Below are 27,079 nucleotides of genomic sequence, written 5' to 3'. Positions count from 1 at the left end.
AAAATGTTTTTCATGGAGGACCATGAAAAGAGTTGAATTTAATGACATGGGAAAGGGCCATATGGAGTGAATAATACCCTCATTCTCTGCTGGAGTGCTATAAATAACTGTGCCCAATCCACCAGGAGATAACATATTGCTCTGTTTTGAGTAGCCAAGGCTGCAAAGAAAAAGCTCTATCATAAGATCATTCAGTTTTAGACAGTAACTAAAAAAAAAAAAAGAAAAAAACTTACTAGTATTTTTTTTTAAATGCCAAGTTATATATGCGTACACATCTCAGGGGTTAAAAGGAAGAAGTGTTAAAAAAAATTCACACCTTTTAGGTTTACATCAGTTGGTGTTTCATACAGAAACTGATGACAGGAACAGCGGTAAGAGGTGAAACCGTGAAGCTTAGAGTAAGAGAAAAGAGATCCTACAACAACCGCAGAAAGATCAAACACAAAAAAGGGAGATTCAGACACTGAAAGGAAACCAGCAGAGCTTGGTAGCGTGGTGTATCTCAGAGAACGGGTTTCTCTCTTTATGAATGTTTGCAATTACTCTGAATAAGCCAGCTTCCTTGGTTCAATTCATAACCATCTACAAGTTCATAACCATAACAAGTTGCTGCACTCATTGTTATGATGGTGGTTTATTTTATAGGATATGAGAAAGCTACCATCCTGCCTTGATGGGTTTTTAATGCAACAGATAAACACTTGAAAAAAAAAAAGAAAGAAAGAAAAACCTTTTCACACATCTCTAAATGGGTCATTATCAAGTGTGAGTAAAAATGACAAGAATTTACAAGCCCAGAGTTTCCCTAGTTTATACTTTAGCTTAATGTGATATAACTTAAAAATTTTCAGCCTATTTACTACCTTGGACTTGGACATAAAATATGGCCCATTTCCAAGAATTTTATCTGTACTATGTATAAATAAAGTCTAAAAATCCATGAGGTATTTTTTAAATGCATTACTTTGACATTGTAATAAAAGGATAATAAGAGTAAGCTCCGGATTATAAAAATGACACACATTTAAATGAGAAAAAGTGGTTCAACATTAATTTAAGAGATTTTTATCATAAAATGAGAGGAATAAATTATAATTTGCTGAATGATTCATTTAAAAATATTTTTTAAATAGTGAAATGCAATTATTGTCAGAAGAAAGGAGGAGTATACAATTATTCTACAATTTATATATTATTTATTTTATTAATAGTTTACATCCTTGAAAGTCACTGGAGTATCACTGATAAGTGTCATCAGCTACCAAAAATAACTAGTAGCTCACAGAAAATGAATGTAACTTAATCATTAGGTTAGTTTACATGCACACTTATCTTTAAGTTTCACAAATAAGGATTTAGCTTTTCTGACATTAATGCTTCAAAATCTCCAGATAATAAAGCAACGGATTATATGTCAATTATTTTTCCTCTGAAACAAATTTTCATAAATTATGAAGCTGTATACTGTATCACTAACTGAGTGCTTTTGAAAACTAATATTCAGATGGCTATTTCTTATGTCTCCAAAGATTTAGTATTGTCATAAAGTTCATATAAGCATTTTTGCTTTTTCGATTATACTTCAATAAAATTGTCTTCCCCATAATTACCAAAAAGAAAAGTCCATCAGACTTAAAAATATATTTGATCTCCTCTTTATAGCTATGGGCAGTCTAGTGGTACTCATGCGAGCCGTGAGTATCAAAGGTTTGAAGAAGTGCAGTGTTGTAACATTTGGAGGAGAGAAGATTGCCAGATGTTAAACTTTATTTTAAAATGTTGTCTCCAGAGTCTACTTTTTTTCAAGCTTTTAGTATGGCTTATAAAGCCATATTAATTTTCACAGAATCCAAAGGGTAAAATGTATCAAGGTTTAATGATAAAGGAATGAAATTAATTACTGGTTGCAGCTTTGTGGAATAAGAGAAAGTAACTGAGAAAGTAAGTGAAATAGAAATAAGAGATATAATCAAACATTACTGAGGCATAAACTTGTAACCAGCATGATAACGTGTGGCAAACAGGAGTAGGACTTACCTAATGTTAAAAAATTTTTAGCAATATAAACATATCTCCCTGGACAGCTTCAATACTTAAGTCAATGTCAAAATGAGCTTGTTAATTAATGCACTCATACTTTTTGATTCAGTATCAGTACTTTAGAGATTCTATTCCAAGGAAATCATTACATCTTCCTCTCTCTCTCCTGTCTTTCCTCTGCTCTATCCACCTCCCTCCCCTCCATTTTTTTTTTAGATACATACCTTCTTCTGGTGTTTGTGCTCTCAATGATTCACTCCAGTCACTCCAACTACCTTTATAAAGATGTAACTTAGAGGAAATCTGAAATTCATATTCTGTAAAGGGTTTCAGATCCAGCAAATCATGTCTTCCTTTGGCATTTGTGGCATTAACCTTGAATCCAACAAGATTTTAAAAAGTGCCTGTTAATATTAAATTAATTTAAATAAAGGTAGGAAAATCAGACCAGATAACGCTTTTTACTTTTCAAAGCTGTCATTCAATAAGAAGAAATATCAATGACTGGGTTACTGAATACACGTGATGTTAATCTGAAACAATACCTTCTCATTAATAAAACAAAAAACTCCTGGGTCTAAGAATCATCTATATGGATTCCAAGGGGGATCCTGAAACCAGCTGAAAAACAAGATTGAAAACTACCAGTTTTCAAAAGGGCCTTGAAGAAGCTTGTTTCTACACTAGAGATTATTCTTTATTTGGTTACAACTAGGATGTGATGAATGTTTTAACATAGACATAAAACTGGTTCCAAACAGAAAAATTTAATTATATAAGAAAATTATATAGGAAAAATTATAGGTGAAAAATTTAATTATTATACCTCTCTGCATGTGGAACTGATCCTTTGTTATTATTATAAGCCATTATATTTTACAAAAATACTGGAAGGAATTATAATCTTACATTTTTTATTGTAAAAAATTTAATGTTTAGGGAAATTCCTGGTGGTTCAGTGGTTAGGGCTCTGTGCTTTCACTGCTGAGGGCCTGGGCTCAATCCCTGGTGGGGGAACTAAGATCCCACAAGTCATGTGGCATGGCAAAAAAAATAATAATAATAATGTTTACTATTACACCAAAGTGTGAAGCTTTTTCTTTGGAATATTCAATTCAGATAAGCCCCTCTTTGAACATTCCCTAATATTTCTCTTTCCAATATGTTAAAAAAAATTACTAAAAAGTAATAATGGAAGTAATAATGGGGTAGGGGGTAAAATAACAAGGAAAATGACTCACTAGAAATAAATTGTAGAAAATTAATGTGGATTTATAGAAGCCTGTGGCTTAAAAAATTTTGGAATCAGTGATCAAATTTTAAGATATTTCTAAATAAACAGAAGTGTAAGTGACTGGCATGTCTCAAATGAGTATGTGTACTTTTGGGCTAAATATTCTTAAACTCCATATTTTGCTGGTATGAAAAGAGAGATCTGGGCATTGCTACTAAGAACCCCTCCCTGGTTTCCCCTTCACTCTAGAGACCATTACCATATTCCAGGACCTGCTGTTAATGGGCCGATATCTGAGTCGATTAAGCAGCACCAGCCCCTCATCTCTCCACTGAAGGGTACACCTGCTCACGGAAGCGTTTACAAATTTGATTCTGATGTCCCACGGAGGAAGAGGCCTCACTGGTAACCAGGACAAAAAAAAAGTGTGATTCAGGCTCCATAATTGGAAATTGTCTTATGTATTGACATGGGCTTATAAAGAGTTGAACAAATCTCATTTCTAAGATGCATGGCCACTAAACTTGGTGAAATAGACAAGAGAGTAGCCCCTGGCTTTTAGAAAGAAGAAAAAGTTGGATTCATTTCTAAATCATTAAAGTAATTCCCTTTAATCTACCCTCATTTTTACTAGATAAACTATGATGAACATCAGTAATAATTTTGACTCCATTTAATTCAATGATTTAAAGAAAACCAATGTGCCAAAACCCAGGAGTTCCAGTGGCTGAGAAGGTAGAGGTGTGGTTAGTGGTGATCACCTCAGAAGGAGAAGAAATATTGGTAGGAAAAGCCATAGGAAAGAGAGCAACAGAGGAATAGAAGAGAAGAATAAGAGGGAAAGAAGGTGGCTAGAGATGATCAATGTAAAGAGATGGAAGGTAGAACGGGCAGAACTTTGATAGGAAAATGTAGAGTAGATACCGAAGTTCAGACTCACAGTTAGCAGTATGTGTGCAAAGAGGTGCTTTGGGAAGAGAGAAGAGAGAGACATAGGCCTTCAGGCCTGAAGCCCAGTCCTACATGGGATGTTCAGACCTTGGGAATGCCTGGGATTGGCCTCTGATTCAACTGGGCCAGCCAATTACATTTGCTCAGAAATGTGCTGGGACTGGCTCACTCCAGCTCCCAAGCTGATGAAAGGGGTGGAGGTAGGTATTCTCTGAGGAAGATGGATTGGTACAATGATACACTTTCTTTATAGGTGGCACCTGGCTGCTCTAGCCCTGCAGGCCCACATGCAGCCTATCTCAGAACAATGGAGTAGCCATGGGGGTGAAAAGACACCTGAATAACCTCACATGACCCTTGCCTCAGTCAGATGATATCACTGGCAGCCAGTGCCTTCATAGGATTTGAGGCCAGGGGGCTCTTATTTCTCCAACAGAGAGAATAATGTTCAATATCCCATTTTGAACGTCTCTCTATAGCTCTAGAGACATACATCCTTTTGCTTGCATCAAAGAAACATTTATCCTTTGCCTATGCCTACTGGCCACTTTCGATGAACCACTGTCCCTTTTGAAACAATCACACATAGAACATTCAAGTGATTTTAAAAATAATATTCATGTGCTAAAGATCGACACCTACAAAAAGTGAAATAATATATACCTATGTCCAACAATGTGAATGAGGATGGAAATGAAGAAGCACTCCCAAGACTATTGATAGCAGTAACCTTGGCTGTGTAACTAGATTCAGGTGATTCAGGGGGTAAGTTAATTCCAAGGTCCAAATGATCACAATAGGGATCATTACATTGTTTCTGCCAAGTTAAATTTTTTGGTCCATTTAACCTGTAAATGAAAGACAATTGTGTTTAGCAAGATACTTTATGTGCTGTTGCCTTCTTAGCACAAAGGAACAAAATGTTCATATATTTAAAATTCCTCAGATTTTTAAGGTCAGTTTTACTACTAGGGGATACACAATGGGAATATTTGTATTCTGTGGTCATAAATAGGAACATACTTCACCCGTCTCTTTTTTTGGTAGGACTGAGACTTTTTGACATTCGTATGGATGAGTAATCATCTCCACACTCTCTGAATTCCCAAAACCCTGGCTGACATCTTAGCTCCTTAGGACAGATCCAATCATCCAAAGGATCCATGGCCACATTGGCATTTACTGCACAGAAATGCCAGATGCTAGTACAGACCAGAACCCTGAGCCCCACTGCCTTTTCCTTATCTACTACTCACTTAGGCATAGTGCTATGAGCAGGATCTTTGGAGAGGATTACAGAATCAACTCCAAGGAAAAGAATCTCCCAGACTCTTTCTTTTTGTGAACTCTCAGGTCAGGTAAAGGTGCTTTAAAAAGAAACTCCTCCAAGGCTAATGGAAAGCTACCACAAAAAAAGAGTCTATTTATAGACTCTAAGAGTCTATACCATGACCCTAAGAGTCCACAACTGCAGAAAAGGGAAGGGATATAATGCAGCCAGTTTAATCCTATAGAGCAGGGAAGAACGTCTACAACGTGGGCCTTGGATGCCCTGAAGAGAATTCTGAGTTAGTCACACTTTAGATGAATAAACCAGTTTTACTTGATGAACACTAGAATTTTTTTTAAAGTATCTAATTATCTAGAGGTGTTTATTGCTTCTTCTCTCTGGTGAAACTAGAACTGTTCGATACTTCCAAATGTCATCTAAGCGAAGACCTACCAAAAAAGCTGCAAAAATAAAGTCTCACTCACTGTAAAGTATAGGCAGTATACAGGTGGGTGTCTTGTCCTCTATCCCAGGTGCAGCCGACGGTCCCACGTTCTCCCTTCTGTATACAAGATAAGTTTTGAGGCTGTTCTGGAACAACTTTAAAAATAAATAACAAAACCACCTATTTTAAATAGCACACAGGTGATACTTCAGTTACATTGTTATTATTTGCCAACAAGATAACAATACTTCCCCTATGTCTCCTATACCCAGAGGAGCTGGGAGCTATTTCAGATCCCATGAAGTTCAAATTTGCCTCCTAGGCATGAATTTCTTCTAATAACAGTGGCAATAATAGTGAATATGGATCAAACAATTATTATATGCCAAGTCCTATGCTCAGTGTTTTATGTGTGGTTTTTCTCAATTGGAAATCATAGCAGCTACATCAAGTACCTACTATTATTATCCTCATTTTATCAAAGAAGAAACTAAGACTTAGAGATGAAGTATCTTGCCCAAGATTACAAAACGATGAAGTGGCAGAATCAGGTCTCCAGCCCAGGAGTGGCTGACTTGAATCCAAGCCTTTCACCACCATATTTTACTGTTCACCCTGACAGGTGAACATCCAGTGCTAGCTCCATTACCCCAGGTGATGATGAGTTTACTTTTTTAGAATGAAGCCCATTCAAATATTAGAAACATTTAAAACTGAGGGGCTTTCTTTCTCCATTGACCTGAGATTTGTTGCCAAGGCACTTTTACCCACTGGCCCTTAGTCATGTCTTCCTGGGCTGTACCACATAAATCTAATTTCTGCAGCATCATTTGGAGCACTTAATGAACATGTATAAATTAATTCTTTATGTACACAGACATTGAGAACCTTCCATGGGCTAGGCAGTGTTAGCTGTGGAAATGCAAAGGTGAACAAGGCAGGCATGGTCCCTTCTATCATAAGGTGTGTATTTTTAAATGAAGCCATTTTATAGTCAAAGACAGAACTCAAAGCTAGGAGTTTCTCAGATTTAATGGAGATAAGATAAAATACTCTGTTACTGGGTCATCTCATTCTACCCTAATACTGAGACCCAGATGTAGACAGAGGCTTCCTTTGGGTGAGATAAAACAAGGGTACCACCAAAGCCCTAGACACTGTCTGCTCAGAAAAAAAAAAAAAGCTGTAATTGATGGAATAAAAGCTTTTTTTGTCCTTAGCACACACCATAGATCTGGGGACAGTAACTACCCACTGTGTGATCTTGCCCAGATGAGCTTCTCAGAGCTTCAGTTTCTTCATCTATAAAGTGAGTATAACAATATGTAGCTCATAGAGTTTTGTTTAATGGAATAATAAACTCTTTCTTTTCCTCGGATAATGGACTCATATGTGTATATATATATATATATATATATACATATATACATGTATACATTTATATGTATACTTTATACATCTGTATATACAACCACTTATGACTAATGCTATGTTAACTTTTCTTTTTTTTTTTTGTGGTACGCGGGCCTCTCACTGTTGTGGCCTCTCCCGTTGCGGAGCACAGGCTCCGGACGCGCAGGCTCAGCGGCCATGGCTCACGGGCCCAGCCGCTCCACGGCATGTGGGATCTTCCCGGACCGGGTCACGAACCCGTGTCCCCTGCATCGGCAGGTGGACTCTCAACCACTGCGCCACCAGGGAAGCCCCTATGTTAACTTTTCATTTTATGTACAACTTCTTGTTTATCTTGGAGGTAGTCATTTTCTTGTTTTTCCATTTGTTTAATTTCCTTATTATTAATATAATTCCAAACTTTCAAGTCAATTATCTGAATCACTGTTCAACATACTCAGAAGCACTGAGAATTCTACTAGTTTCATCTGCTTGGAGACCAGTTTCCTGGAGCCTTGTGAACTTTCCAGTAAGATGGGTTTGCCTCTATGCCTGTACACAGCTATCTTTGTGGAACTGCCAGCTCTCAGTGTCCTGGAAATTCCTTCTCTTTTTTTCCCTGTGTTGGATCTCCTGTTTCTTAGATCCAATGCTTTCTTCTTTCTTGATTTAATTACTTGTGTTGGTGGAGTATATCCTCCAGTAGTTCCCTGGGAAAGGTTGCAGGAGAGGAAATACTTTGAACATGGCTAAAAATGTCATTATTCTACCCTCACACTTGACTGATACTTTGGCTGAGTATAGTCTGTGCTTAATGGGGTCTCTTTTCTTTCATTCTTATGGATTCTCAAAGAGTTCATAACTTCTGGGAACTTGTAGTTTTTATTTTGGGAAACATTTTAGAATTATTTCTCTGATAATTCTTATCTGTTTTTTCTTTCTAAAAATCCCTAGTTTCATAGGTTGGACTTTCTTCTCTAATTTTGTATTTTATCTCCTATATTTTAAAACTCTTGATCCTTTTGCTCTAATATGAGGAAAAAAACCTCCTCAGTTTACATTTCTTCCCTCCTATTGAGTTTTTCATTTGCACTTATTTTTTGGGGGGGGATGTTTTTTATTCTCTGAATATTTCCTTTTTATAGCATCCTATTTTTGTTCTACATGCAATATTTGCTGTTAATTCCTAAGTGTATCAAGGTTAGATTTTGTTTCTTAACATTTCTTCTCCCTGAATACATCTGTTTCTTCCACTTTGCTTCGATGCTTTGTTCCACGTTTGTTTTGGTTTCTGTTCTCCATGTTAGGCATTTTCCTCAGATTCTTGTTTTTGTTTTGTTTTGTTTTGTTTTACTTTTTTTTTTTTTTTTTTTGGCCACCCTGTGTGGCTTGTGGGATCTTAGTTCCCCAACCAGGGACTGAACCCAGGCCCTTGGCAGTGAAAGCACTGAGTCCTAACCACTGGGTCACCAGGGAATTCCCGGATCCTTGTATTTTTACTCATATATAGGAGGGGGAATGCTACATTATAGATTGGAGCTCTGCGGGTATGTCAGTTGAGGGACATTTGTTGACTCTGGGTGTCACTCCAGGGTGATCTGACTAGGGTTTCTTAGGAACCTCTATTGCAAATAATTTTAGACATTTCCTCTTAGCCTGGTCTGATTTCCAGAAAAGGATTTTCTAATCTGCCAGGAGGAGGGTACAGGTCTGAAGGGAGCTATATGCCAACGTCCTTTTCATCCTTCTGTTTTTCAGCACGTACTACCAATCTCAACTGAATGGGCTGAAACTAGCTCAGTGGCCCTCTGATACCAGGTCTCCAGGGCTATGCCAGTGTAGAAAAGCAGCAAGTAACTGGGTACATGAAATTGGGAAGGGAATCTGAGAATCTGTTTTTTAAATAGATTTTTTCAATTAAAGTCTCCCATTTTTATCCCCACTGTTACCCTCACTCCCAGCAGTATATGGTATCACCAATTTCTGTCTGTCTGGGGTGGGAGCTTCTGCATTAAATCAGGTTGCATCTTGAAGTTTCTCACTGCCAGCTGTAGGTTAAGCCAGTTATCGCTGGCCCACCTGTTTTCCAGCTTCCAAAACTTTGTTGCTGTGTCTCCCCTCCCATTTCTTTTGTCCTTTAGGGTTTGTGCCTCTAGAAAACTTTTTTTTTTTACTGCATCTTGGCTTTATTTCACAAGGAATGAAAGTAAATGCATGTGTTCAAACCAGCATCATTACCCTAACGCTTCATACAGTCTTTTGATGACCAAATGAGATAAAGTACCTGGCACTTTTGCTTAATGAAAAAGTTACTCACCCTCACCTTTACTCCTAAAAGTTTGCAGAGCATCTCACTTTAAAGACCACAGCTCTTACCCACAAATCAAGTCAACTTTCTCAGTGTGAGTTCCCTGGACCATGAAATCAAGGTGTCTACTTCAGCCCAGGACTTGGTTTGGGCAGAGACTGTCTGTCCCAGGAGAAACCAGATGTGATTCTCTTCAATACAAATATATAATAGCCGATGCTAAGGAAAGGTCAGAAATCAAAGTCTCTGAAAATTAAAATGGTTTACCATGTAATGAATTGTTATGCATATTATGCTTATTATTTTTAAAAGCCCTACTTACTATGTGAAATAAAAGGTCTTAGAAAAACAGCTTTCAGAAATATCAACAGCTAAACATATATTGAAAACAACTAAGCAAGGATCTATTGTCTTTCCTTTATTTCCTTGATTGTCCAAATAGTTTGTGGCCCAATCCTCTGAGGTTAGGTAGAGCACTGGTTGTTTAGTTACCGCACAATTTGGATGAGCTCCGGGCAGCAGAGCAGCACAAGCCCAGGAAGGGGCCAGAAAGAGAAGGCTTAAAGGCCATTTACCCATTCCCAGTTCTGAAGAACCAGTCAACTTTATGACAGGCCCACTCAGAGTATGCAATGGCACTATGGGCTACTGCTTATCACAAAAAAGAAAATGGGCTGCTCACTCCCTCACTAGATAGGTTTAAGCTTACTACACTGGGTGTAACCAACATTCATTGTATCTTTTCTTGGAATGACTAGCTATACTCAGAAAAATGTGTTGCTTCCAGTCAGTTCTTCACCTCAAAGGTGATAAACTTGTTCAAAGAACAGCCATTTGATAGTGTGGTTACCACCTGAGCACGTTGCACAAGCAACATTCCAGCAGCGTTGCCCAACTGAGCTGCACTGGGGCAGATACTCCTCACCATCTCCCTAGATCTCCTGATGCTGCAAACTGTCACAGATGCATCCACAACCTCTGGATGGAAAAGTAAACAGATGAAAAGGGGTTGCATCACTCTCATGCACCTGAGCAAAGATAGGAAATGGAATGGAATGGCTTAAGGACATCTGCAAAGATACTGACTTTCAAGGCCATTGTTAGCCCCCTAAAAAAGAAGAAAACACCTGCAGCACTGTGGACACCTGGAGCTGACATCACAGGGCTGAGAATGTCTGATACCAATATGGTATGTTGGTCTGTAAGATGGTGAATTACCTGGATGAAACATTCAGGTGTTCTGAGGACAAGGGAGGTGAGGACTAATGGTGTTTTTAAGAAAAAAATTTCATTTTGTCTATAACCAATGCTTATACTTCCTTTCAAGCGAAACATGCTCAGCGCTCAGCATGCTGCACACACGAAGAAAAGAGTAAAACCGATGGAACTGCAACCCTAGCGCTTATCACTTAAGTGCCTCCTATGTGACCGGTACTAGATTAAGCACTTTGCATACAAGGTGTCATCTAATCACTACAACCATCTTATGAGGTAGGTGTTAGTATCTTCATCACACAGATGGAGAAACTGAGGATCAGAGAATTGAAAATGTCTAAGAGTCCACTGCTAGTGGCAGTGTTGAGATTCAAAGCCAGGGCACCTTTTCCTACACCACAAGCTATCAGAGCTGAGAGTACATGACCCATAAGTGGTGTGAACAGGAGCCCCTGATCTGGAAGAGGAGCACAGGACCTAGTTTATGCCTCCGTACCCACAGCTGATTTGCTTCGACGTTTGCTTGGTGTCCTGCTCAATGCTTGTGGTTGACCTCCAGGAAGACCTCCTGGTACCGACCACCTCCTTATAGGTCACAGAGAAGAGGATGGAAGCCTCTTCCCTAGAAGAGGGAAAGAGACTCTTTCTATCCTGAAGAGTCTCATTGAGCTCTATATCACTCTCTTCATGAGAGGGACCCTGTCCTTGCATCTTGGTCAGTCAGCCTACTGCAGCAATTCCTCCCACTCTTCTTATGCCTCCCACCCACCCCTTCGGAGCTTCCCTGGATCCACAGAGGCACAGAGTGCCGTGGGATCGCTCAGGGCCTATGTATGCACACTGGCTTGTTGGGCTGGGCCTCTAAGGCTGCAGGAAGGTGTGCCGTTGGCTCACCCTGTGCACTGTGGCTCAGGCTGCAGACGCCAACTCTGACATCTTAGTTCTTACTCCCCACGGCTGCGTGGAGGGACCCACAGTGCAAGCCAGCAGTGGAGGGGGGGGGGAGTTGGTGCTCTGTGGGTGAACTTGGACCGATGGCAGACTGCTAATTCTTTCACGTGCCACTCTATTTCTATAGGTTCTTTCTGGGGATGTCGCTAGTGACCAGGAAATCAGCTGTATCTTCTGTTGATGCCGAGGCCAGCTCAGTAACTTAACCCCCTCGTGTTTGCTCTGCTCCTTTCCTAGTTCACTCCCTCGCTCCTGCTTCTCTAGAACTGTACAACTCCTCTCCCCCCATGAAGTCTTAGCACGTCAGTTTTGTCTCAGGCAGTTTTCTAGAAAACCCAGGAAAAGATACTAAGTATGATGATAGTTCTCTCTTAACCTCTGCTAAGTCTGATAACCAGCGGTCAGGAGTGAGGTGGATGGAAGAACGATTTTTTGTGCATTAAGTCAGAGAGAGGAAAAGTGCTCAGCCTTGGGTATCCGCCTGGGCTGCATAAGTCAAAAGAGACATCTCTCTTCTTTTTAGGGGGCAGTGGCTTTGAACAATTCTCATAAGTAAGGAGGCATGAAGACTCAGCTGTGGAGAGCCATTTTCCTGCCATTGGAGCCCAAGGGCAATAGGTAAATGGTCTTAATGGCCAAAAAGAGGAGAGAAAGAGAGAGGGGAGGAGAGGGGTGGAAAAGAGAGAAGAGGAGAAGGAAGAGGAGACTTACTAAATGTGGTTCCAGTTCTATTGATTTCTGGACTTCTTACATTGAGGTGCTCATGTTACTATCAAGATTAAACATATCTGGGACTTCCCTGGTGGCACAGTGGTTAAGAATCTGCCTGCCAATGCAGGGGACACAGTTTCGAGCCCTGGTCCGGGAAGATCCCACATGCCGCGGAGCAACTAAGCCCGTGTGCCACAACTACTGAGCCCATGTGCCACAATTACTGGAGCCCACGTGCCTAGAGCCTGTGCTCCACAACAAGAGTAGCCACCGCAATGAGAAGCCCGCACATCGCAACAAAGAGTAGCCCCCGCTCGCCACAACTAGACAAAACCTGCACGCAGCAACAAAGACCCAATGCAGCCATAAATAAATAAATTTATATTAAAAAAAGATTAAATATATCCTTGTGGTGGGAGAAGAAAGAACACTGTCTTCTACTAGGATTTCTGCTTAATCATGACAAATACCAGAAGATCACCAATTTTTAGGAACTCAGGATGGAATGCTCACCACCAACGGAGATCTCTGCCCCACATACTCGAATCTCGTCATTACTGCTACAGGCCAGTTTGCAGACAAACAAGGTTGTACCCAGGGGAAGACCTGTGACTTGCGAGCTGAGGGAGTGACCATGCTGAAAATAGATTCTTCTGTCAAACTTGTAGAGGATTAACTTGTTAAAACTGGAGAATTGCAAGCAGCCTTGTTTGGTCTTCAAAGAGCACGAAATGTTGACAGCTGACCCAAGTGAAATTACATGGGAAGGCTGCACAGTCACATCCCCTCTCTTGCACACATCTGCAATAAGACACACATCACACAAAAGACATAAGATGGCATATAAGAAACCCACTGCAAGATGGAGGGTTTGTGTAATTCCCCAAAGCTGGATAAAACTAACCCTGTCAAATGATGGAAATATACCTAAGTTTCATTGCTCTGGCTGTATTGGTGAAGCACAATGAGGAGAGAAGGCAACCGTATTAAAGTCTAACTGTATTTGAATTAAAATATACATCCTTGGGCTTCCCTGGTGGCGCATGTGGTTGAGTCCGCCTGCCGATGCAGGGGACACAGGTTCATGCCCCGGTCCGGGAGGATCCCACTTGCTGCAGAGCGGCTGGGCCCGTGAGCCATGGCCGCTGAGCCTGCGCGTCCGGAGCCTGTGCTCCGCAACGGGAGAGGCCACAACAGTGAGAGGCCCGCGTACCGCAAAAACAAAAAACAAAAAACAAAAAAAAATCCTTCTCAAAACAGTAATACTATAACCAGAACTATAAATATGAAAGTGGTGAGAAAATAGTGTTGGAAGAACATTTAGGACCACAGTTCTAGGAAAAACCAATCTCTCTTATATGCAAATTATTCACCAGACTACTAAAAATTACTTCCCAGAATAAATCACATTTGTTTCCATCCCCATTTATGATTTATAACACTTACTTCAATACTCATACCAAAATGATTAACAAGCTATTAGAAATGTTTAAAAGGCTATTACAAATGTTAAAGGGAAGATTTGGGAATAATTCCCTCTCTTGCTATATTAGAGGTATAAAGTATGTATAATCTATTATTTTATAACAAAGAGAAAATATTTAGGGGCTCTGTATGTGTAGTTTGCATCAAGGATGGAAATTAGGTCTTACCATGATATTCCTTCAAGATGTAAGACCCTAGGTAGCATGAACCATTGTCCAATACAGCTAATACAAAATCACATGAATGTGTTCTTCTTTTAAAAAGAGTTCTCCATATTATTTTCTATATGCCAGGTCCCACAATAAACTCTTAAAGAGAGGTCACTCTTACTCTCCAAGAGGTTTTGTATATGTAAATACGACAACTAATCAGAAATTAGCAGTTTTGGGTAGTACTCAGTACTGCTGATGAAAAAAAGAAAAAAAACCTCAGAATTATAGACTCACCTTGAATTTTTAGATGTGATATAAAGCCTCCACTGAAAGCCTTTTTTGGTAATTATCAGATTGCTTGGATCAACTATCATAAACAAATTGGTAAAAAAGTTATTCAAATCAAATAAAGGAAATACTGAATTCTGAAAAGTTTCTATTTTTATTTTCAGAACTGTCTCTTTCTCTCTCTTATCTTACTTATATTTTTGTTTTCTGTTTCTTTGATCCTAATGGGCCAGAAAGTAAAAAATAAGATGCCAATAAGAACAGCGAAGAAAATGCCAGCCATTATTTTTTTAGCAGAGCTGAATCCATCCATGAATACCCTCTGTTAAAATGCACTATAATGTAAAACATTCATTCATGATGCCTAGCTTGATACCTAGTCATTTTGTTAAGAGGAAAAGATATCATTGGACTCTTAATCATTAGTATTAATGAAATAAAATACATATTAGTAACAGACATAGAACCAGACTTATCCACTTAAACTTGACAGAAGATTGACTACAAAAGACCAACTACCAGAACATTTACCACAAAGGCATATTTCATCTATAACTGAGAATTTAAACCAAACATCCCTCCACAGATTAGATTGCAGAAATATCTTACCTATTTTTGCTTTAACTAACAGCCACATGATGATAAAAATAAGTGCCAATGAGCACCCGTTAACTGTATGTGCCATGAACAGTCAACTCTGGAATACACCTCTGTATTTTTCCTTGTAAAAGAAGACAAATTCATTCATGTTAAATACATTCAGAAAATACCAGAACCAATACTATTCAGAGGGCTTAAAATGCCCTTTTAATTTTCTTCACATTGTTAAGATTTTTTTTTTTTAATGAAGTTTACCTTTAAAACTAGTAAACTGAAAATCTTAGCCACCTCTAACCCCCGTGTCATTTAAGCTTCTTGGGGTCAGCAAAGGGTGGGGGAAGAGATCTAGCCTCTGGAGTCCTTTAGAACTGGTTTAAATACTTTGAGACTATTGGGCAAGTTACTTAACCTTCTGAGCTTCAGTCTCACACAAAACTTTTTTCTTCCAAACAGGGCTGCATCATCATAGTCAAACGCAGTAGTATTAAATTCCAAGAGTAGTGAGAATTTCTTTCTTTCTTTTTAATTTTTAAAATTTAAAGTCTTTTACTGAATTTGTTACAATATTGCTTCTGTTTTATGTTTTGGTTTCTTGGCCGCAAGGCATGTGAGATCTTAGCTCCCTGACCAGAGATGGAACCCACACCCCCTGCTTTGGAAGGCGAAGTCTTAGCCACTGGGCCGCCAGGGAGGCGCCAGTAGTGAGAATTTCTGATCTAGTTATGTGCCTCTGGAAGTAACAGGAGATTAAAAAGTGGCTCATAACCACACACACCCCGCCCCCCCCCCACCAAGAATTTAGTAAAAGATTGATCTCTTTGGCAGTAAGAAAAGAATTCCAAGGGTTCTTAGGGGGCTGTTTGGGTTTTCTATAGAAGTTCAATTTGGTTTGTTTGCTTGTTTATTCATTATTTATTTATTTTACTGAGTATTTTTATCTTGAATGATTTGAAAAATACAAGCTGGTGATTTCTGTTTGTTTCCAAGTTTAAACTTAAGGAATGGCTTTAGCAAATCCCTAAATTCTATTAAAGGTGGGCCAGAAATTCATGAAGCAGGCTGAAAAGCTGTGTGATGTTGGGCCACTGGCAACCAGCCAATGCAAATGTTCACCTCGTATTCCCATACCTAGAAATGGGCCAGAACATGCTGGAGAGCCTCAGAAAAAATCACTTATTCAGTCAACAGTGATGGCTACCTTTCATCTGCCAGGCACCATGTTAAGTGCTAGAGATACAACAGTCCTGCCCTAGTGGGCTTCTAGAAAGTGTCCACTTGCTCTTTTTTTTTTTTTTTTTGCGGTACGCGGGCCTCTCACTGTTGTGGCCTCTCCCGTTGCGGAGCCCAGGCTCCGGACGCGCAGGCTCAGTGGCCATGGCTCCCGGGCCCAGCCGCTCCGCGGCATGTAGGATCTTCCCGGACCGGGGCAGGAACCCGTGTCCCCTGCATCGGCAGGCGGACGCTCAACCACTGAGTCACCAGGGAAGCCCCACTTGCTCTTTTGACTCCTCTGCTCTAACCCAATCATCACTCAGGGAAGCCCCCAGATAATATCAGCATCTTTTCAATAGTCTTTGCTGGTGGCTCTTCCTCCTCCTCCTGACTGTTAAGTCTTGGAGGACCTCAGCGTACTCAAGACATTTTTGTCTCTATTTCTACTCTCTCCCGAGGAATCTTCTCTGGTCATCTGGCTCTAGATGCCATCTGTATGCTAAAGACTCTCTGATGCTTATCTTCAACTCAGACATTGCTCTGAGCTCTAGTCTCCTACGTATGTCTCCTTGGCATCACTTCTTGGACATCTAAGAGGATGCTCAATAGTAACATGTTCAAGTTGAATTTTTGGTCTCCCTTCTCCAAACTGGTTCTTCCTCCAGCCTTTTCTACCTCCGTGAATAACATTTTTATCCCCTGAATTGCTCAAAAACCTAGACGTCATCCTCGATTCCACCCTCTCTCTCATGCCCCACAGCCAAACCATCACTAAGTCCTGTCAGTTTTATCTCCTGAATACATGACAGATCAGTCCCCTTCTCTCCATTTCTACCATCCTCACCCCAGTCCAAACCACTGTCCTCTCTCCCCTAGATGACTGCAGTAGCTCCTTAATGCGCCTCTCCATCCATCTTTGCCCCTTTCTAAGTCATTTTCACATAGCTGACTACCTTTTAAAAACATAAACCAGGGCTTCCCTGGTGGCGCAGTGGTTGAGAGTCCGCCTGCTGATGCAGGGCACACGGGTTCGTGCCCTGGTCTGGGAAGATCCCACATGCCGTGGAGCGGCTGGGCCCGTGAGCCATGGCCACTGAGCCTGCGCGTCTGGAGCCTGTGCTCCGCAACGGGAGAGGCCACAACAGTGAGAGGCCCGCGTACCGCAAAAAAATCCAAAAACAAAACATAAATCGGATTATGTTACCTGCTTCATATCACCTCTGTTTAAAACCCATCAACAGGTCCCCATTGCTGTTAGAAAAAAAATCCCAAGTCCTTACCATACATGAATCTCTCAGCCACTGCATGGCTTCATGTCTCCTATCTTGCCACCATCATTTGCTCTACGTTTTTGCCTTGCCAGCTCTGCTTCATTCACACTGGCCTTCAGACTGTTCCTTGAACAAGACATGCCCCTTGCTGCTCTGGGGACTCTGCGCTTTTCATTTCCTCTGCTAGAATCCTCTTCCCCTGGCTCTTAGTGGCTGACTAGCTTACATCTTTCAGACCTCAGATCATGTGTCACTTCCTCAGAGAGCCCCTCCCTGACCACTCAGCCAAAGTGGTCTTGGCCATCTCCTTTCTACTCATCACCTTATTTACTTCACGATACAATCTGTAACTATCTTGTTTACTTATTTGATTGTCTTATTTGTCATCTATCTTTGTGCTAGAATTTAAGCCACCATGAGAGTAGGAACATTGACTGTCTTGCTCACTGCCGTATGCGAGCACTTGGCATTGGGAAAGAGTACTCAATAAGTCTTTACTGAATGAGAGAAGGGAAGGAGGGATGGAGGGGCTATAGAAAATTCCCTATAAACGTCCCTGTGGTAGGCAGCATGATGGCCCACCAAAGATGTCCATGCCCTAATCCCCAGAACCTGTGAATATATTATGTTGCACGACAAAGGGACTTTGGAGATGTGACTAAAGTTAGGGACCTTGAGGGGAGGCGATTATCCTGGACACCCACATGGGCCCGATCTAATTATGCGAGTCCCTAAAAGTGGGTGAGGGAGGCAGAAGGGCCGGTCAGACAGCTGTAGAGCGAGGACTGTGCTGCTGCCTTTGAAGATGGAGGGAGGGGGTTATGGGCCAAGAGAAGTGGTGCCTCTGAAATCTGGAGATGATCCTCAGCTCACAGATACTGTAAAATGTATTCTCTGGGTCTTGGTTTAAAATGTTTGAGAAACACTGATCCAAATAGAAATCCGACAGTTTCGCTCTCTCTAAATCATGAAGGCCCAGGTCATGGCACACAATGGCTTCTGTGAGCTAATTCCTGTCTTCATTACCAGCCACATCCACCACTGTTGACACTATTGTCTAGTAACACTGAGCTGCACATCCCATGTCAGTACATGCTTCTGTGTCTTTGTTCATGCTATTCCCTTACCTTTCCACTGTTCTTAGACAGGCTAAGTCTTTTTTTTTTTTTAAGTGAATTTTTTTAAAAAATTTATTTAATTTATTTTTGGCTGTGTTGGGTCTTTGTTGCTGCACCCGGGCTTTTCTCTAGTTGAGGCGAGCAGGGACTACTCTTTGCTCTGGTGCGCGGGCTTCTCACTGCGGTGGCTTCTCCTGTTGCAGAGCACGGGCTCTAGGTACGCGGGCTCTAGAGCGCAGGCTCAGTAGTTGTGGCGCACAGGCTTAGTTGCTCCGTGGCATGTGGGATCTTCCCAGACCAGGGCTTGAACCCATGTCCCCTGAACTGGCAGGCGGATTCTTAACTACTGTGCCACCAGGGAAGCCCCAGATTGGCTAAGTCTTACTCATCCATCCCAACTCAGCTCAGGCACCTTCTATTCAGTCATTTATTCAACAAATATGTATTTAGCCATTGCTATGTGCCAAGGACTTGGGAGAGAGTGGAGAAAAAGACAGACAAGGTTTTAGGTCTCATGGAACCAACATTCTGGAGAAGGTAGACAAAAGACAAATAAATAACAAACAGATACCTTCAGATAATGACGAAAGAATAAGAGAGGCTAAGGGGAGAGAGAACCCGGGGAGGAGAGAAGCCAGTCAATAAAGGTGTTTCTAGGAGGTGAAACTTGAGCTGAGATTGGCACAGGCCAGACGAAGACTCAAAAAGACCTTTCCTGACAGAATAAATGTTGAGTGCAAAGCCTGGAGGCAAAGGAAAAAGCTTGCTGTGGTTGAGGCATAGAAATAAGGTCAGGGTAGCTGGGGAAAGTGACTCTGGGGAGAATGGTATGAAATGAAATTTGAGAAGAAGGTAGGAGCCAGACCTACCATGGGCTTGTTTGCCGTGGAAGGGAGCCTGGATTTTACTCTCCAATCTATGGGAAACCATTGGTATATCATTAGAGGTTTTATTTATTTATTTAATTGGGTTTTAACTAGGGTATCACAAGATATGAATTACATTAAACACACACACAAATACAAAAGCAAACAAACAGAAAAACTAGTCTTGGTTCTGTGTACGGAGGCTGGAGTAGAAGCAGGCAGACCAGTTAGGAAGCAACTGGGGAGGCCCAGGTAGGAAATGATGGTGATGTGGACCACAGTGATAGCAGTAGAGGTGGAAAGAAGTAGCCAGATCTTAGCCTATTTGATGTCTTCAGGTAGATTGAAGCCTCCTACTAGTATCTTCATAGCATCCTGGCATCCTCCTAGCTTAGCACCTGCTGTATTAAATAGGACTAATTTCTTTCAGTATCTGCTTGTCTCCTCCATTAGCCTGCAAGTACCTCATAGGCAGAGGCCACAATCTGTGGCACATAAAAGGCATGTGCTGAACTGCATGAAACTTAAATGGTTTTTCTGTTTTTTACTTCTGGTTTAGTTTAATATAACTACACTACATTAAAAGTACATTAAATCTCATTCTGCTACATGGTGTTCGACATCATTAATAAGTCTTTTTTTAATTGTAGCTATCTTAGTTTAGTTTAAAATTCGTTAGTTTTCATTAAGCCTTGGAATATTCTGGCATAAAGGAAATTATGGATTGAATTAGAAGATAACTGAATGAACAGATATATAGGGATTAAATAGGTTTCTGCTTCTTAACTGCAAAGGGTATCTACAGGGTACCTTTCAATGTGCCTTGCAACTTATGAAGCGATAACATTCTCCAAATAGTAAAATATTCAATAGTAAAACATTACTTGGTTATTATAAGAATTAAAAAATGTATATATGTGAAATATGTATATATGATAGATATATATACACACACCTATATATGAAATAGACAAAATAGAGGATAAATTTGAGTTTATATAGTACATTGATTCAAACACAAACATGCTCAGTTTCTCTGAATGACCAGGTAAAATAGCTGCTTCATTTATAAGAAACTCAGAACCCCAAAGACCTTCAAGTAAATGAGGTATCTTCCAATAAAATGAAACCTCCTATCAACTGTAAACATCCTTCATACAGCCTGCCTGGAGGGTCAATATTAAAACTACAACTCTGTCTTGAATCAGAAAATCAAAGAGTGTGCTATGTCACTGACTCATCACTCAAGTGGTGACAATTTCCAGACAGTGAAAACAACATCTCAATGAGGGGGGCGGGGACCAGCCAGAAATAAAGCAACTGGCAGGAGGGCAGAGACAATTCCCCCTCAGTGAGCCTCTCTTTCCCCACTGCTCCAAGAAGCACAAAATAAGCAGCTAAAATCATATTTGACTAGGCTAGGAAAAACCCTTACCACAGGTGGTAATTTCATGTAGGCTAGAACTCTTCCTACTTCCACATCACTTTTCTTCTGTAGCACCATAGTAAGCTCAAGGGGCAGCATGGTATTGTGGAAAAGAAAAAGGCTAGTGAATCTCAGTTCTACTGTGTGCTGTTAACTGTCAGGGTGCCGTTTCCTCATTCATGCAATGAGTACAGGAATACCTACCTAGACAAAGTTACTGGGAGGATGAATATGCCAGTGTCATGGACCCATGAGAATACCTAGCACAGGGTAGGCACTCCACTGAGGCTAGCTCCCATTTTCCCTTCTGGGTCCAGCTTTTGTATCTCTTTTCTAAATCGTTTACGACTTTCAACATATTGGAATTGTATGTTTTGTTAGACTAGGTAAAATGTCATATGTTAGGCAGTCTTAACCCTGGCTATCAAAGAATTTAATAACTCAGAGGAGGAAGGAACCTCAAAGGTTAGCCAATAATTACCATGCCCTATTGCTCCTTTCCCCTCCCAAAAGCTGACATTTGAGTCTGGGCCACCAGAGAACAACCAAGTGATTGTTCTGAATGTGCATTAAGGCTGTCTGCCTTATAAATACATGCTGTTAATTACCCAGTTGACTCAATGAGGCAGGGTACAAAATCATTCTCTTCTGCCAGCAAAGCTACTGACAGACATATCTTGCTGGTGGCAGATCAGTATAGACACAACACTTTGGAGATCATGTATTCTACATTCCTCATTTTATAGACAAACTGAGCCCTAGAGAAAACAAGGGACTTGCCAAAGGTCCAAAGGTCACATTAATAGCAGAATCCAGATCAGAATGGAGGTGTCCCAATTTCTAATCCAAGATTACTTCTAGCAGGTAGGATTGCTTCTGATCAGTTGCAACAGTAGCAGCATAAAACTAGAAATAACACTAATATTAACACCGCCCTTAATACTAATGCTACAGTTTGTTGATCTTTTAGCATGTTTGATGTACATTACATGCAATCTTTATGATACCCATCTAGTAAAGCACTTACAATGACTAATGCTTTAGTTTTCAGAAGGTTGAATCACCCACCTCCCTCAAAAGAAGGTCAAACAATAAAACCCAGTGTACATACAATATGTAACCATCTCTAATGATCTATTCCACTCTGAAGATGGAAGAGGAAAATCAAGTCCACCAAGTAGCTAACTTGCAACTCAGCCACTGGAGCCAACCTTCTCTTCCCTATACCTTTCCATTGGCTATGTCATGAAAAAGAAGAGTTTCCTGACCAAAGCATCATCTCCTTTTTACTTCTGAGTCTACCATTTGTTGAAAAATCTAACAAGCCATAACACGGACAAACCCTGGCCTGCCAGCCTCAGATCATTAAATCACCCCCTTCATAATGTCATGTCAGATGGCTTAAAGGGGAAGGAAAGTAATCATATCAACCCCTTCTGCTTTTTCTTCTTTCTAGCCAACAGTTCCAACCCCCATTACATAAGCTGAATTGGACGCACCTGTTTTCCTTTCTTATGCAGCTGCTGAGGCTCTCTTGAACCTTGTCTCATCTCACTGGTTAGCATTTGTAGTCCTAATTTTACCCATTTACAGGAACTTTCTTCTCTTGCTTGAATTCAGGAGACTTCTGAAGTTTGGGTCCCTCTCTCTCTTTTTTTTAATTTTAGGGTGTTTTCTCCTTTCCCGCTTTATGACTTCTTTATCATTTTTCTTAACAAAGATCCCTTTATGCTTTTTCCCCTTCTTTCCTGTTTTTCTGGAATGTTCTGTCAGACCTATTCGTCTCTATTTCCAATTCAGATATATCACCCTGGACATAATATATGGGCTCCTGAAATGTTGTGTGTAAACAAATTACATTTAAAATGCATTAGGGAATCTTATCAGGCCCCAACCCCAGAATCATGTGTACTGTGAACTGTCTTATAAATTGAACAAGCATTCCTACAATAGAGCAATAAACAGGAAATAAAGAAAGAAGAAATAAGATGTGGATGGAGTCTTGAAGAAACAAGGTACTTTCAGATCAGTTGGTGTTATTTGCTATGTTTTTTCTTTCTTCGATTACCTTCGCAAGGCTACAATTTTCATGGCACTTGTTCAATTAAGTTTCAACAATCCAATCTTCTCTATTTTCACTCTCTGTATCCTTCAATAGCTATAAATAAAATAAGCCATCTTTTACTGAAAAGGATGATATACTGGAAAGAGCCTGGTATTTAGGGCCAGAGGATCATCCTGGGGCCAGGTGTCATCCTGGTTTCTCCACTTCTACCTGTGTCATCATCACAAGTAACTCTGAAAAATGGCAATCCAGGGCTTCCCTGGTGGCACAGTGGTTGAGAGTCCGCCTGCTGATGCAGGGGACACGGGTTCGTGCCCCAGTCTGGGAAGATCCCACATGCCGCGGAGCGGCTGGGCCCGTGAGCCATGGCCGCTGAGCCTGTGCATCCGGAGCCTGTGCTCCGCAACAGGAGAGGCCACAACAATGAGAGGCCCACGTACTGCAAAAAAAAAAAAAAAAGGCAATCCACATTTATTGAGAAAATTAGATCTCTTTCACTAACTTTTCTTCCTTAGTTTATTGGAAAGGTCTCTCCTTTGACACATTTAACCTTGAAGTCTCTATTCGTGGACAATGGCATGGGAGTGACAGGTTTATCCTTGAGTCTTGAGTATTGTAAAATCCTGGCAAGTTTTGTAGCTTCAACCCCTGAGTCTTTTCTTAGTGCTATAAGGCATTAAAAATATTAAAGCACATTACAATTACTTTGTTTTAAGAGTTTTCTCAGAATTTCACAGCTATCTTAATATAATTGGAGGCACCCTGGGTCTAGGGGGGGCGGACAAAGACTAGTGATCACCATGTTACAATATTCCTCAAGGTTTCTTCTATAAACTAAAAATTCAACTGAAATCTCGACACTAATAATCCCATGTCTCAGCACCTCTGCCTGATGTTTTACTTAATATTTTCCTTTTCTTCTGCATATTACTGCAAAAGGGATGTAAATTAAGATTCTAATCTTAATAATCTTTTATAGGCATTTACTTAGCAATTTATCACAATGCAGAGCATGTTGACTGAGTTGTTAACATTTGGTCTTCTACTAAATAAAGTAACTATTGGTATCTCTATTCTGCAGGTGGAGAGATCTGCAAGTTGATCACGATAATACAGAAAAACCAGAAGCAAATTCAGAATTAGATAAATTAGAACTACCTTCCATGCTTGAGTTTCCTCAACTGTAAAATAAAAATAAAAATAGCACCAAACTCACGGGATTATTGTGGGAGTTAAATGAGAAGCTCTTAGCAAAGTGCCTGGTATATAGAAAGAGCTCAATAAATACTATCATCCATTATTATTATTAAAAGAAAAAAGATAATATCATTTACTTATCAAGGACATTGTTAGAATTAAGCTAGACAGCCTTGCTTTTTGACCTCTCTCTTGGCCCATTCATCTGGCTCATCATTGAAGAATTAATTTGATTAAAACTAGATCCCATACCTCCTTCATAAAAGGTGACTTCATGCCGCTTATAATTTATGACATACTAAGTGTTCTCATAATTATTGTCTTCTAAACAGTTTTAACTTTTTTGAGGACAGGAACTGAGACTTACGTTTCTTTATATTGCAATGACCAGCACAATGTCTTGAACATAACAGATGTTCAATACATATTTATACTTTAAAAACACATTGTTACCATTAGCAAAGAGCACCACAATGTTCCAAGAACAAAGGAAATTGGACAAAGCTTCTTTGGGATTTGGCTTTCTTTCCAGATTAGCCTGCACAAATGTACATGCAGAAGTTGAGAGCAGTGCTGTGAGTATAATTGCAAAGATGACAAATAATTGGCCAAAGAACAAAGCAGGTACAATTTAAAAAAAAAGTCCACAATTAAGAAATGATGTACAGGGGCTTCCCTGGTGGCGCAGTGGTTAAGAATCTGCCTGCCAATGCAGGGGACACGGGTTCGAGCCCTGGTCTGGGAAGATCCCACATGCCGCGGAGCAACTAAGCCCGTGAGCCATAACTACTGAGCCTGCGCATCTGGAGCCTGTGCTCCGCAACATGAGAGGCCGTGACAGTGAGAGGCCCGTGCACCGCGATGAAGAGTGGGCCCCGCTCGCCGCAACTGGAGAAAGCCCTCGCACAGAAATGAAGACCCAACACAGCCAATAAATAAATAAATAAATAAATAAAAATTTTAAAAAAAAAGAAATGATGTACAACATCTACTGTATTTATAGGATTCTTCTCCCATAAAAATCTCACATCTGCTTTAGAATTTTTTCCACACTAGAACTCATTCTAATGTAAGAAAGATTCAAAGCTTGCCAAAATTAGGGAATTTATGTAAACATCATGACAGTCAAGAAACATGAAACATGATAAAAGAATGCTGCAAACTCTTTTAGAGCCTTTTGTGCCCAAGAAAGTGACAGTAATGAATTGAGAATTTCACATTAAAATGGAGGGAAAGAGTATCAGCTCTCAGCCACTAAGGTCCTTTCAGTTATATGCTGGACAGAGAAACAGGGCACTGCACCATTCCTTGTTAATGGGAACCAGAATCTAATGTTTGTTTGCCCAAGTGGAGGTGGATATAATGTTTTGAGTCAGAGGTGCAAAGGCAAGGAGCACAGAGTCTGGAGCCAAAAACCTGTAACTCACTATCTCTGTGAAAGTGTGAAAGTTTCCACATCTGTAAAACGGGAATACTTATAACCAGTTCACTGGGTTTTTAAAGAATTATAGAGGATAACAGTGATACCCAAGGGCCAAGTCCATAGTAGGTGCTCAACGAAGGCTTTTATCCACACAGGATATACTCGTAGGGGATTGTAACAGACATTCGGAGTTTTGCCTTGTTCTTTAGAGATACCAGGAAAAAACTTTTTGTATGCATTTGGATTGCTATTCGTAAAACCTGGATCTAATCGCAGGGATACTTAATCTCCTCCAATGTTTGTATTTACTGCCCCTCAACCAGGTGAAAAGAGCCTCTCTAAAGAGACATTTCACAGATGAGAAAAGAGACTGGCCAGGCGGCTCGCCCCAGAACATTCTGCCAGTGACTAGATAGGTGGGGACTCTGCATTTACAGAGGCCCCAGGAAAGTGCTGCGGAGAAAGGGACAATTCACCCCCATGCAAGACTAAGTAAGACTCCTCCATATCTTATTCACAAAAGATCCACTTCCGAGCCGCGAGTCACGCCCGTGGGCCTGGACCCAGACTGGCCCCTGATGGGTGCCCGCTGCCGTTTCCAGACGCCAGCCCTCCCCTCCTCACGTTCCCACCGTTCTGCGAGCGCCTTGGAAGCTCAATCTGAGCGCCCCTCCGCTCCATCTGGCCAACCGCGACCCGGCAGCCTCAAGCGAACGTCCCGCCCACGGTGAGGGCCCAGATGAGCAGAGGCCGCCCCCAAACCCCCCTCCCCGGGAGAAGCGAGGCACGAAAGCCGGGGGTCCCAAGCGTCCGCGCCCCACCTATCCCCTGGCCACTCACCGCGCGTCTCCAGCCCGCGGGCCCGCTGCGGGGCGGCGCGGAGCTAATGGCCCGGGCGCTGCGGGACGCACGTGCCGCGCAGCCAGTGTGCGCTCCGGGCGTCCCGGTGCTCGTGCCCGCCCCGCCGGTGGCCCCAGGGTGGGCGCTCCGGCGGCGCCGGGGCGCGCGCGGACGTGCGTCGGGCGGCGCCCGGGCCGAGGAGGTAGTCGTGGCCGTGGCCGTCGGCGGAGGGAAAGAGGCTGCACTGTCAGCTGTCGAAGCGGGCCGGCCAGGGTCCGGTTCCGCCGCTGGCGGGCTGTGCCCATGCCGCCCGGAGCAAGGTAATTACCGCGGCACCCGTCGGGTTCCCCTTCTATACAAGGCGGGTAGGAAAGCCTCGCTCCTCAGCCAGGGTGGTGAGGTGAATTAAGCACCAGGGTATGAAAAGCACGGCCGAATCATGTTCTCGCCTTTCACAGCCACGGGGAAGCGGCACTTCGTTGACACTCTGTAGAGAAATTTCCTCAGAGATGTTCTTCCTCTGTGCTTGCCCAGCACTTACCACACCCTAGTGCTGCGGTCACCAAAGCGGGCTGTGTGTAAGACTGGGTGTGAGAAGAAAATACTAGAACTTTCA

The 27,079-nt window shown here is 41.4% G+C and overlaps 1 protein-coding gene across 3 annotated transcripts in view; it reads right to left on the bottom strand.

Annotated features, from left to right (window-relative positions):
• The window catches only part of IL12RB2 (interleukin 12 receptor subunit beta 2), a gene marked incomplete at its 5' end in the record, with an annotated part of 73,163 nt that extends 58,033 nt beyond the window's left edge, over window positions 1–15,130 (bottom strand). For all 3 annotated transcript variants that reach the window (XM_082614909.1, XM_082614910.1, XM_082614911.1), the window contains 6 exons: window positions 2,268–2,418; window positions 3,537–3,679; window positions 4,892–5,076; window positions 5,984–6,098; window positions 13,034–13,321; window positions 15,055–15,130. In XM_082614909.1, the coding sequence (XP_082471035.1) occupies window positions 2,268–2,418; window positions 3,537–3,679; window positions 4,892–5,076; window positions 5,984–6,098; window positions 13,034–13,321; window positions 15,055–15,130 (958 nt within the window). The remainder of the gene's footprint in view (window positions 1–2,267; window positions 2,419–3,536; window positions 3,680–4,891; window positions 5,077–5,983; window positions 6,099–13,033; window positions 13,322–15,054) is intronic.
• Between the last annotated feature and the right edge of the window lie 11,949 nt (window positions 15,131–27,079).

The sequence above is a fragment of the Mesoplodon mirus genome (genome assembly GCF_964341445.2).
Source record: "Mesoplodon mirus genome assembly, chromosome: 3".
Taxonomy (NCBI): Eukaryota; Metazoa; Chordata; class Mammalia; order Artiodactyla; family Ziphiidae; genus Mesoplodon; species Mesoplodon mirus.
This window is presented reverse-complemented; position numbering and strand designations above follow the sequence as displayed.